Consider the following 12,147-nt stretch of genomic DNA (forward strand, 5'->3'; position numbering starts at 1 on the left):
ATAGGTGTCTATGCGATAACTTGTGGGACTTGAGCTTTATAGATAGTTGAGAAGGACATGTATCTAAAGACATGCTTTTCATTATTTCAATGATTGTGGCTTAAATTTGAATGATTTGACAGACAGTTTGGACCTGGAGATCTTTAATCTAGAATTTCAATGTGACAATTTCAAAACTTGGAAAGGGCAACTATAGTAGTTTGTAGTTCAATTGTGCTGTATGTTGGATGTTTTGTGTTAATTTATCAAGGTGTTCCATGTAAACCAACATTGAACTTGAATATTTCGCAAACTGGCGCACTGCATGCTACGATGCTTCACGAATTTTATTTGTTTATTATCAGAATGGTGAAATTAAAAAATAAATCAAAAAGTTCAATATTAACTATTTACAACAAAAAGCTTGTGTTTAGATTCGTTTGAATTCGATCCTGTACATTCCTTTTATCCTTGCTTCTATCCAATATTTTTTTCAATTTGACGATTTGAGGCGTAAAAATTCAAACGATCAATATAAATTGATTCAGTACATGAGTACTTTGATTTTTATAACCGCTAACAGGTTTGTCGACAGATCGAAAATCGAAACATTAACTAGTGCAGAAAACCATAAGAAAATCATACAAAGTTTCATTGAATTCTGTCCAAGTCTAGATGTTTGAAAAATGAAAAAAAATGATAACGTCAACGACGACTACGGACACCAAGTGAGTAGCTTGTGCTGCATGGACAATTATTCATATTGGATTTATTTTTTTTTTTGGGGGGGGGATCAAGTAAGTCTTCAAAATGTTCTTAACTAAGTTGTTAGCTTGAGGCAACCAGTTAGATCAGACAGACAGGCTGATGGAATGACAATGAAATGCACACTTTTGGCGCCGACCATTTTTATTCTAAGGACCGCAGTATTTTGAAAATAATAAAATTCATATAAATTTGAACCAACATTTTTTTAACTTAGCCATGGACAGAAAAAAAATATGATTCAATACTTCCCCCATTGCTAAAGCATGTAGATTTTCAAATATTTTTTCAAACTCCGACTGCAGCTGAAAAATATAAATAGCGAGAAAAATATTTCTACCTCAACATAAAATCCCCCAAGAAAGAAAATGGTACGTACTGTATTACCATGTCACTATGTATAGGGTTTGATATAAAAACAAATATCACTCCAGTGAAAAGTATTTATTTAACCGAGTTGGTTATTTAGAAGCTGAGAACCTTTGTCAGATATCACTTCTTATATTCATTAGTTTTCCAATCCGTTTTCTTCTTTTGTAACAAAATTTGTTTTTTAGATGGACACTTGTGGGTCTTGAGCTTAAAATTTCCATGTTTTGTTGAATAAAAAAGAAACGTGTTGTTATCCGTTTTATACCGGATATTGCAATTTATGCATATAAAATTGCTAAAAGATATGGATCAAGCGGGGCAGGTCCCCATTTATGCTGGAAAATTAAAGTTGATATAGAAAATCAGAGATGTTGAAAAATACGTCCCCCCCCATTATCAAATTTTCAGGATCTCCCTGGCTAATGCTGTATATTTTCAGTAAGAATGTGAGAAATTGAGGTATTTGACAAATAACAAAATAACAAATGACAAAAAATAAAAACAAACGTCGTCAGTATTTTAATAACAAAACATTTCTGTTTACGTTAGCACTCTACGTGCGCTGTCATATTTAACAAAACATCGATTGTGTGTCTTAACCACTAGGGGTTGGTTTGCAGAACTTGTTGACTTTACCAGAGAGCACACCAACTTGGGTAAGAAGGGTTGTAACCATGCCTGAAACCTGTGTGACCTTTGCCTCGGCTTGCTTGATGTCAGCTTGTGTTTGGTTCTTAATTGAATTGATGAGCTGAGTTGGATTGATTTTTCCAGAAGTACCTAAATTAACAGGAGCTTTTAACCCAGTAAGATCGGTCTTCAGTGAAAGGAGTTCGCCTCCTTGGGCGGTCAACTGTAAAAAAAAAGAAAGAACACGAATACATAGTACAGCAGAATCTTTTGATAATTTAATGTGTTCTTAGATCAAAGTATTTTTAAATTTTTAATTTTTCAAACAATGATAAATGAATCTGCTGTTGACCGAGTGTATTTGTAGATGAATATCAATGAGATCACGTCAAAGTACTTTAAGTCCATCCCCTGTCCAAAGTCAGAAATTTCAGGCCTTTGTATTTATTGTTTCGTTTTCACTTTAATGTTGCTGGAGTATATAGAGGCAACCATTTCGCTGTACCTGTGTATATCGTTGTTTTGGGGCCAGCTGCAGCTTGCCTTGCCTCATAGTTCATTAAAGACCTATAGGAGACCTTTTTCACCCCAGAGGGTTCTTGTCTTTTTGACATATTCACCATATCCATTCTTGTTATATTAAGATATTCAGAATTAATTAACAAATCATTTTCATGAATTGCCAAGTTTTGCTTATTTTAATGTTATTTTTTTCCCATACATTTGTTATAGCCAGAAAATCGTTAATATCGTACTGTAATTTCGCCTACTTTCAATTTCATGAGATGGTTTATTAAGGCACAATGCACAAAATAACTGTTTATGTCTTACCAGCATCTTAATAACATTTATATTTTCATTAAATGCATGATCAATTATCCAAAAGAGTTTGAAAGATTAAACTTACTATTCGTAATTACCTTTAAATCTATGGCGTTGATAACAGACACAGAGATAATTATCAATGTCAATGTCTAGAAAAAAGAAAAAATTAGCACCAACACAAACTATATATTTACTAGAGACACTTACCTGAGATTGTATTTGCTGGAGCTCCTTTTCAAGATCATCTGCCTGCTTCTTAACAGCACTAACATCCTTATTCTGTCCCATGTTTGCCATCATTCCAGACATCATTTGCTTTCCAACTTGTTGGAGTTGTTTCTGAACATCTTTCAGGTCATTTGTAAGAGCAGATGCTTCTTGTGATAGAATCTGTAGTTGAGGTGATGTCGACTGCTTAAATTTGTCAAAATCTTGTTTAGTTGTCTGGATAAGTTTTTCTGTTGCGTCAAGTTGTGTCACGGACTGATTCACTGTCAAGGCGACGGTATCGATGTCGTGAGACTGGTTCATCAACTGTGTCATTATCTTGTTTGTTTTGTCAGAAAGTCCACGGAATTGTTGCTGTTGCAACGAGTCCACAGTTTTTAACTCGGTTTCCAGCTGTTGGAATTTCTGCTGTAAAGTGGTCAACTGGGCATTAGATGGGGCACTTCCGGTCGGTTGTGGCAGTACAGGGGCACTTGGTACTTTGAAATTTTTAATCATATTTTCTAAATTAAGAAGTTTCTGTTCTGCTGTGGCTAACTTAACGGCTTGGCTATTGATTTGTGTCTGAATGGCAGAATTCACTTTTGATTCTTCAATAGAATTTCTCTGGAACTCTGACGACAGGTTGAATATCCTACCATTAATGTCACTGACGGCCTTTGTCAAAAGATCTTTGGTATCATGAATTAGTTGGTTTAAGTTTTGGTTGTTTGATGTACCTGGGTTTACGGATACACTCGGTTGACCAGAATTCAAATTCTGTTTTATCTTTTGTAATTCAGTGTTCAAATCTTGCACTTTTGATACGTACATGTTAGTTTCCGATTGCAGCTGGTTTAAAGTTCCTTGTACTGCACTATTTTGTGAAACATACTGCAGACGAGTTCTGTCCAAATCTTGTTTAACTTCGTCAATCTTCTTCTCCAGCGCTGTCGATGTAGCCGAACAAGCTCCTTTTGTATCAGGCACCTGGAATTGATATGTACACGTCGGCTGTTTCTTTGTAGAACCTACATTGATTGGAATATATTGAGACTGTACATATGCAAGTCCGAAAATAAACAATAATGTTACGGAACGTGCCATATTAGTATGTGTTCAGATCTCAATTGCGTTTTCCCATCTGAATAGAAATTGGGACAGATGGAATTTATAGGTTACAGAGGCGGAGTACTGATTCGTTCAGTAAATTAAGAGGTGTTGTTATATACCGATTGGCGGATTCAGATATGATAACTCACCGTTGTTTTCCGTGTTTGTTTCCCATGTTTGCATACAAGCAGTCTATCCCTGGTGACGTTTCAATGGTCCGAAATGGCCTTGTATATTTCTAATAAAAGAGATATTTTTCTAAACAAATAGAGATAAAATGAAATCTTCAACCGGATTTAGGATCTTAATCGTAAAAAATCTTTTACGGAATCGAAAAATTCTGACTAAGTAGTTATTGACGCCGTTGTAGTCTCATATCTTCCGCTAGCGATGGTGCAAGCTATAAACAAATCTGATAACAGCAAACACAGGACTTTCTACTTAATCTATCTATATTTAAATGCAATAACCAACAGAATAGATACTTTGGTTCTTTCATGTGATCAGTGAGGTCGTGGATATGTAACTCTTTCTGAAAAGCAAGTTTGGAGAATCTATTATTTAAGTGTCTATACCAAGTATCAGTCAATTCATTCGGAATAAAAACATGAGACATTTTATTTTATCTACTTTTTATTGTTTGTTGATCAGCTTTTTGAATGAACGTAGTAAAAGAAGATTCCATTCGAAACAATAACCATCAAAGGCCGATAAGTGGTAATTGTTTTATCGTCGGAATTCCTTTTACTTGTATGTTTTTATCTTATCGTACGTTATATAACATGGTCCCTAGCAACATCTTAGAGTTTGAAACAGATCACAGCAACATTAAACATTTGTTCAGCTTACCCTTAAACTAACTTTTTGTAAGATTTAATCCTTATTGTAGCTGAACGTGATGTTTGCCGGATGTTGAGGGTAATACATGGCTTTAGTAACGCACATAGATTAATGTTTTAGGGACAACTAAAATATTTGTTTTTTAATCCCAGAACCTTGATTTGTACACTTTTACACTGAAAATGCTCTGGGAATTTGATTACAATTAGAAAATTATTTTGAATGCTTGAGAAATATGTTCGTTTTATAGAATAATAACAAACAAATCGATAATGTTCTTTTTTTTTGTGATAACATATGAACAAACAATCGTTGTATTTGAGTAGTTTTGTTTCTACCTGTATCTGTTCAGTCTCATGTTCTTGTTCGTCAATGTTTATCAATACGACTTCGTAGAGTAACAGTTTTTTTCTCTCTTTAGACACTTCCTATTTATAAAATTGATTATAGAACTAAAAACAAAGTCAAGTAACAGTGAGGATTGTACTATACTATGACAATCGTGGGAAAAACATCTGTTTTCGAGAGTGTTTCTACGTTGTTTGATATCCATAAAGCAGTCATCACATTTATACACGATTTCTGTGAAAAATTTAAGGCAAACATTCCTTTCAATTAGTTTAACTGGAAACAAACAAACCAATTAGTATATTGTATGGTTAGAGAAGTTACATTTAAAACCCGGCTGTATCACAGTGTTTGCTTTATCACTGTTTTATCTAACGTCGTTCTAACGGCTTACTGGTAACAAGTTCCACCCGTATTAACCTTAGTGACCAGGGTAGTTAATAGTTTAAGATATCACTTTTTATCATTATTTACTTGTACATTTATACAAATCGAGTGGTTTGATACCTCTAGTGAGTATTCCTATGATCAATACACATCTAGTTTACTTAGGGAGGACGGTATAATTGAGAAAAGTGAGCACACTACATCTTTATGGATTATTCTCTAGACCAATTGACATTTTTTTATGTTAATAAATATGTAATTTCATATTGGCCCTGTTATAGGTTTGAGGTCTGTCATAATATTGGTCGAGGCGGTCGTATTGGCCCCGAGGCATCGCCGAGGGCCAATACGTCTGTCGAGGTCAATATGAATGACCGAAACCTGTAACAGAGCCAATATGAAATTACATATTTATGAACCAACTCAACTACATTATTTGTAGAACAGTTGTTTTCGTGTTTTAAGAAGAACATGTAGGTTTATTTGCATTTATCAGGCTAAAATATCCTTTTTGTATAAAATAGAAGATTTTTTTTGTGTTTCTGCAGCTTTTAGTCCTGGTGGTCAAAGTTCATGAAATCCAATTCTAAATCAAAATGACAATGTCAAACGACCGGAAGTTCTGATGCCGTATTGGCCCTGGTTTGATCCACATTGGCCCCGTATAGATGAATTCATATAAATTAATTAATATATGTATATTCGTGTGCGCGTACAGTCCAAGTGTTTGCATGATCTGAAATGGGTAATATGTCTGTTCAAAAGAAACTTGTCTTTATTGTGTGGAAAATCCTTTGTTTACTTTCTGTGCATTTAGATATATTAGAAAATGATAAAAGAGTGCAAGATTACCTTGAAGTAAAGGGTTCACATTACATAGCTTTAAATGTTATTAATGCTGGCTCTCCTACTTTCATTCGCGTATTAAAATATCATTCATTTAACAAGGATCTAGCACAATGTATTTCACTTCCCTCCGTCGTCTGCCGTACAGCCACTTATTCATATGTATACAACAATAACTATATGCATACGTTATAGGGACGATCAGTTGCATAATAACTGAGGCGATGAGAAGGGTTCTGTCATAATTAAGTGGGTGGGTTGGTATACATGTATCATAATTTTTTAAACATCAGTATTTTCACTGTTAATCTATAAAGAAAAAGGCGTGTACATCATTAACTCCGTGTATATCTGATATAGAGAAATAACATCGCATTACATAATACAAAATTGTTATACATCGTAAGAAACATATCGGTTGGTGGTAAATTAAGTTATTAAAAAAATGTATTCAAATTTACGTCGTGTGTGTGTGTGTGTGGGGGGGTGATAAACCGGATGCTCATTAAAACTATCCGCTTAACTTGTACGGAGATTTTGAAATAAAATGTCTTCTCTGAAAGAAAGGAATGCAATATGTGATCCCATCACTCTCTACTTCCGTAAAAAAGAATAGAATTTGTTGAAACACTTTATATTTTAAGAGATATTTTCTAATATTACATATGGCGTACCAGTCTTCTTTGTTCATTGGTTATTATTATCACGTGAAGCAAAGCATTTTCCACGTACATGAAGCCTTGTTTCTATTTTTAAATATATTGACGCTATGTTTCTTTTTATATGTATATTGACGCTATACTTCTAGGTTTAGATCCGGATATAAACCGTTCCGTTCCGTAATTACTCTCAGCCAATCAAGACGAAGCAGACAAAAAGAAAGTACATTATCTACATATGTAATGTACAAATTAAGGCCTTTCATTCAATCCATACGTTATATATGGACCTGTTAGATTATATAACGTATTGACTTCGTTAAAAGTCCATAATTGATAACCATCATTTTTCGACAATTTGATATTGCCTTTGTCTGCAACTTTAAAAAAAAATAATAATATATATGAACATGCTGGCCTTAATCAAGGGAAAAATAAATTTAGCATTGACTGTGAAATGAAATGTGTATAAAGAACAAGTGTATGGGTAAATTTTTGATAATTAAAAAATTTCAATTCTATAATTTTTACGACCTTTCTTTGAAGTTTGTTATTAGATACCTAGTATACATGTTTCTGATTGGTCACACCTGATGAATTTTTTACCTGGTAAAATTACAGAACATTTATTCACTTTCGGTTGATGTTGCATGATTAGACACATCTAAATTTTTAAAGGATAATAAACAGTAAGCTCACCCAGAGTCTGATCCAGGTTGTCCTAATAGGTATTATGACTAGGTAAAGATAAGTTGAATTCTATTTTCACCGACTGTACAGAGAGTTGTCATGTTTGTGCTAATTCACAATCATTACTTGACATATTTGGAGATGACGGTCTCGAAACTTTAATTGACATTCATAACAAAGTCTTCAATTCTAAATTACCCAATGTTTTTAGGTGTAAAATACCGGTTTATTCAAAACTTAATATAAGTTTTTTCAGGCTATTTTAGTACATTATCAGGATAGGGATGTTTCAGAATTTTTGGAATATGGATTCCCATTGAGTTGTGAGGGTTTTAATTCTGAGTATATTTCAAATTGTAATCACTCAGGCGCTACAAATTTTCCTGATCAAATGATCAATTATCTCAAGAAGGTGTGTTCGTATGGTTGTATTTTAGGTCATTTTAAATCAAATCCCTTTGTTTCTAACATGATAATTTCTCCACTTAATTCAGTCACTAAAAAGATTCTAAGGATCGTAGAGTTATTCTGGATTTAAGTTTCTCGCAATCTGATGAGTAAATTCTCATATCTCAAAAGATCCGTATTTAGGTAGTCTAGTTAAACTTTCCCATCCACCTGTTGATGATCTTGTAGATTTGATCAAAAGAAAAGGGTCAAGTTGTTTATGTTTCAAGAGGGATTTAAAACGGGCTTATCGTCAGATTCCTATCTGTCATGTTGATTGGAATTTAGTGGGTTTTTCATGGTACGGTCATATATTTTTTGATAAGGTTTTGTCTTTGGGTTTACGGTCAGCTGCCTTTATCTGTCAGAGGGTGACAAATGCAGTACGATTAATCTTGGCAAGTCATTTTGGTCAAGAACTCATCAATTATCTAGATGATTTTGCGGGTTGTGAGTTGGTTGCAGACGCATCTGTTGGTTATAAGAGGATAGGTTGGGTTTTACAGGAGTACAGTTTAGAGCAGTCTGTTGAGAAGGCGGTGCCTCCCCCTACAAAAATGGTTTTTCTCAGTGTGTTGTTTGATACAGAGAGTTTGACTCTTTCTATTACTCCGGAGCGGTTGGTTGAGATTTCAAGTTTGGTTAATCTATGGTTAGTTAAAGACAAATGTTCATTAAGAGAACTTCAGTCTTTACTCGGCAATTGCATTTTGTTAGTAATTGTGTTAGACCGGGACGTATTTTTGTTTCTCGTTTATTGACATGGTTAAGTACTTTTCTGACTGGTTCTAGTAGTTTTATGAAGAAGATTCCCAATTATGTCAAAAAAGATTTAATATAGTGGAGTAGGTTTCTTTTTACATACAATGGTGTTTTTATGGTGAGCCTAGAGGAGTGGTCACAGCCAGATATAGTAATGTCTAGTGATTCTTCTTTGGTCGGTTGTGGTGGTATTTCCGGTTCTCAGTATTTTCATGTAGTTTTTCCTACGTTTATAGTAAGAAAGGCTCTGCATATCAACGCTTTAGAATTTGTCGTCAGTGACAGTGATCAATACGGGTGCTTGTAGAAATGTTTTCATGCAGTCTTGTTTGCGGGAAATTAAGTTTTTAACAGCTGCATATGAGTTTGAATTCAGGGGTCAGCATTTATCTTCTGAAGACAATAGGCTTGCTGACATGCTCTCAAGGTGGTCTTTAGGTGCACAGTTTCGAGATTCTTTTTAAGCGGAGGCTGAGAATGGTGGATGGGAGGAAGTGGATGTTCCGGATAGTTATTTTCGGTTTTTTGCTCCATGGTAGTTTCAATTTTTGTTTTGTTTACAGATGTTCACTTAAGCGAGCTAGTGCAAGATACAGTGATCTCTAAAAAGGCAGCCTCTGCTAGAGGAGCTTACAGAAACCTCAAATTTCAGTTTACTTATTATTTCTTGTTTTGTGAGTTTTTTTGTTTAAAGTCATTACCTACTACTGTCGATATTATCTCTTTAAGTTTTTAAGTCGTTCTTTTAAGAGTGTTGCTTCTATTCAGAATTATGTAAGCGGTGTTAAGGCTTTGCGTTTTCGGGTTTCTAGATTGCATCTACATTTACCACGTAGAGCTTTTCCTACCACTACACTGATATTGTTAGATATGTTCAAGTTTTTTTTATATGTCTAAGCATAATGATTCTACATACTGGTGTTGTTTTTTGTTTGCCTTTTTTCTCAAGTCTCGAAAATCGAATCTGGTTCCAGATTTTTCGTCCACTTTTGATTCGTCTAAACAGTTATGTCGTAAGGATGTTATTCTTTTTAATGGTTATTTAAAGGTAGATATTTTGGTCTAAAACTATTCAATTTGGTCAAGACTTCTAGATATTCCTTTAGATTGATTCTCCTTTGTGTCCAGTAAAAGCCTTTCTAAATATGATTAAGCTAATAGTTCAGACCCTGTATTTCTTCTTGCCGTTGGTTTTCGTCAGCGGGTTCTTACTTAGTCAGATTTTCAATCGAAACTTCGTCAGTTATTGGATTTGTGCAATTTAGATTCTTCTCTCTATTCTTCTCGTTCTTTTCGTCGTGGGGATGCTTCATGGGCCTTTCATTCTCGAGTACCATCTGAATTGATTCAACTACATGGAGATTGGCAGAGTGATGCCTATAACATCTATTTAGAGTTTAGTTTTGAGGACAAACTATCTGTTTCTAGAGATATGGCTAGTTCATTATTTCTTTAATTTCAGCCGAGAATAAGAAACTAGTGCTGTTAATTTCTGATTCTATCAGTAGACATTTAAGTGGTATTCACATGTTGGAGATTATTACTATTCCTGGCGCTAACATTTTTCCGTACACGAATTTATTAAGGTCAATAAATCACATATTAATACCTTCAGTCATCTTATCTTGTAGGCACTGAGGATATTGGTAGTGCTCTTACTCTTGATTTGATTGTACGGTATTATTTTAATTTATTTACTTTGATGACAGATGTGCAGAAATGTAAGGCTATAATTTCGACTATTTTACCTCGTTTAGCAGATTTTGACACTTCTAAAGGTATTATTATCAGAGTAAATGGTCGTTTATTAGATTTGTGTAAGAGATTTAAATTTTTACTTGTTAAATCGTTTAAGCCTTTTGTGCAGCAGCCAGGTTCTATTCCTAGATTTTCTTTTTTTGCTAAGGATAGAGTTCATTTAAGTATTAGAGGAGTTTCAGTTTTTAGAAATTTTTTCATAGGAGTTGTTAATCATTTAAAATAGATTTCATTTATTATGTTATTTTTGTATATTTATTTTGTGGTTCTTTTTATGTATAAATCAAGGTATTTTGTGGTGTTTTTCTTTCATTTTTCAGAAGACCTTGATCAAGAAAGCTTCTTGGGCTAGATCATTGCTTCTTGGACCTGGATTACCTGTGGACCCTTATTAGTCTACAGGAGCAGGTGCGATGGGCTTTATAATTATAGGTATGTTAAATAATTTAGTATTTCCTTGCACACTTTATGGTGGCCTTTGGCTTGGTGCTTTAGGACTATTAATTTGTTTGAATTATGAATTTTTTACATAATGAAATTGAATACGATCACAACTATTTATATATATATACAATTTTCGGCCAAATATTATTATCAATTATTTTGCGTGTTGTCTTATTCTTGCCTTAAGATTTATTTGAGAATATTCCTCATATTATTTTGATTCGGTGGAGTTATATTGACATCTAAGTTGAAAAAAGGAGGATTGAATTATAACTTACTGTGAAATCTCATTGAACAAGAAGCAGACATAAAATCGATCATGTACGGCATCACCAAGATGATACGTACCAAAATCAAATCATGTTGTTGCGAGAGAAACAAGAAAATGCAACTAAAGTGGACGGACGCACGTTCGAATCTTGATCCTTAATGCTAAGGAAGCCAAAGGTAAAGGCTGAAAATTAAAAAAAAACAAAAAACAAAAAACAAAAAAAAAACACACACACACACAAAAACAAAAAAACTCTTAAAGTACTGCTTATAAATAACAAGTTTCAATGACCAACTTAATAGAGATCTCTGTCCACTCCCGACGGGGGTCGTCGCTATGGAGACTTTTGCAGAGCACTTCAAGCCGAAGGTGTTCATCTTTGTCATAGTAATATTTTTAGATATTATACATCCAAATGAGTGGCTTTATCCATATATGTTTTATAACATATGGCGGTCATGTTTTTTTTCTCGGATCAAAATATATATATAGGGGTCTGAAAAATTCCCAACGATGTTAGAACTGTCAAATTTGCGACGCAAATTTTTGGTCGTTCCCTCCGCGGGACTCAGGGGTACGAGTTCGAGTCCCGCGGAGGGAACGACCAAAATTTGCATCGCAAATTTGACAGTTCTAACATCGTTGGAAATTTTTCAGACCCTTCCATAAGTTTTAATCTTCCCTGTATCACTTTGATTCGATGGAGCAATGCAGCGTATAGAGTCGTCACATTCTGACATTCTGTGACGTTTATATATATATAATCTTTAAAATAATGTCAATAAGATGTTTAAAAGAAGGTAT

The 12,147-nt window shown here is 34.1% G+C and overlaps 1 protein-coding gene and 1 pseudogene across 1 annotated transcript; one reads left to right on the plus strand and one right to left on the minus strand.

Moving 5' to 3' along the window:
* Positions 1 to 1,612: 1,612 nt before the first annotated feature.
* Positions 1,613 to 3,945, minus strand: LOC148622243 (uncharacterized). Its single transcript, XM_088571950.1, has 2 exons — positions 2,779 to 3,945; positions 1,613 to 1,969 (listed from the first exon to the last, which is right to left on the minus strand). Exons 1-2 carry the CDS (start codon positions 3,883 to 3,885, stop codon positions 1,712 to 1,714), a joined length of 1,365 nt encoding a protein of 454 aa, XP_088428076.1. The 5' UTR covers positions 3,886 to 3,945; the 3' UTR covers positions 1,613 to 1,711.
* Positions 3,946 to 6,207: 2,262 nt separating this feature from the next.
* LOC148622244 (uncharacterized) lies at positions 6,208 to 10,326 on the plus strand (annotated as a pseudogene).
* Positions 10,327 to 12,147: the final 1,821 nt, after the last annotated feature.

This window comes from Perna viridis, chromosome 3 (assembly GCF_037379345.1).
Source record: "Perna viridis isolate PV_CMFRI_1.1 ecotype Kerala chromosome 3, ASM3737934v1, whole genome shotgun sequence".
Classification (NCBI taxonomy): domain Eukaryota; kingdom Metazoa; phylum Mollusca; class Bivalvia; order Mytilida; family Mytilidae; genus Perna; species Perna viridis.

Coding starts and splice junctions, on each gene's coding strand:
- LOC148622243 (XM_088571950.1), bottom strand. CDS start 3,885: ATGGCACGTTCCGTAACATTATTGTTTATTTTCGGACTTGCATATGTA. Junction 1,970..2,778: donor TCCAGCAAATACAATCTCAG/GTAAGTGTCTCT, acceptor TTTTTTTTACAG/TTGACCGCCCAAGGAGGCGA.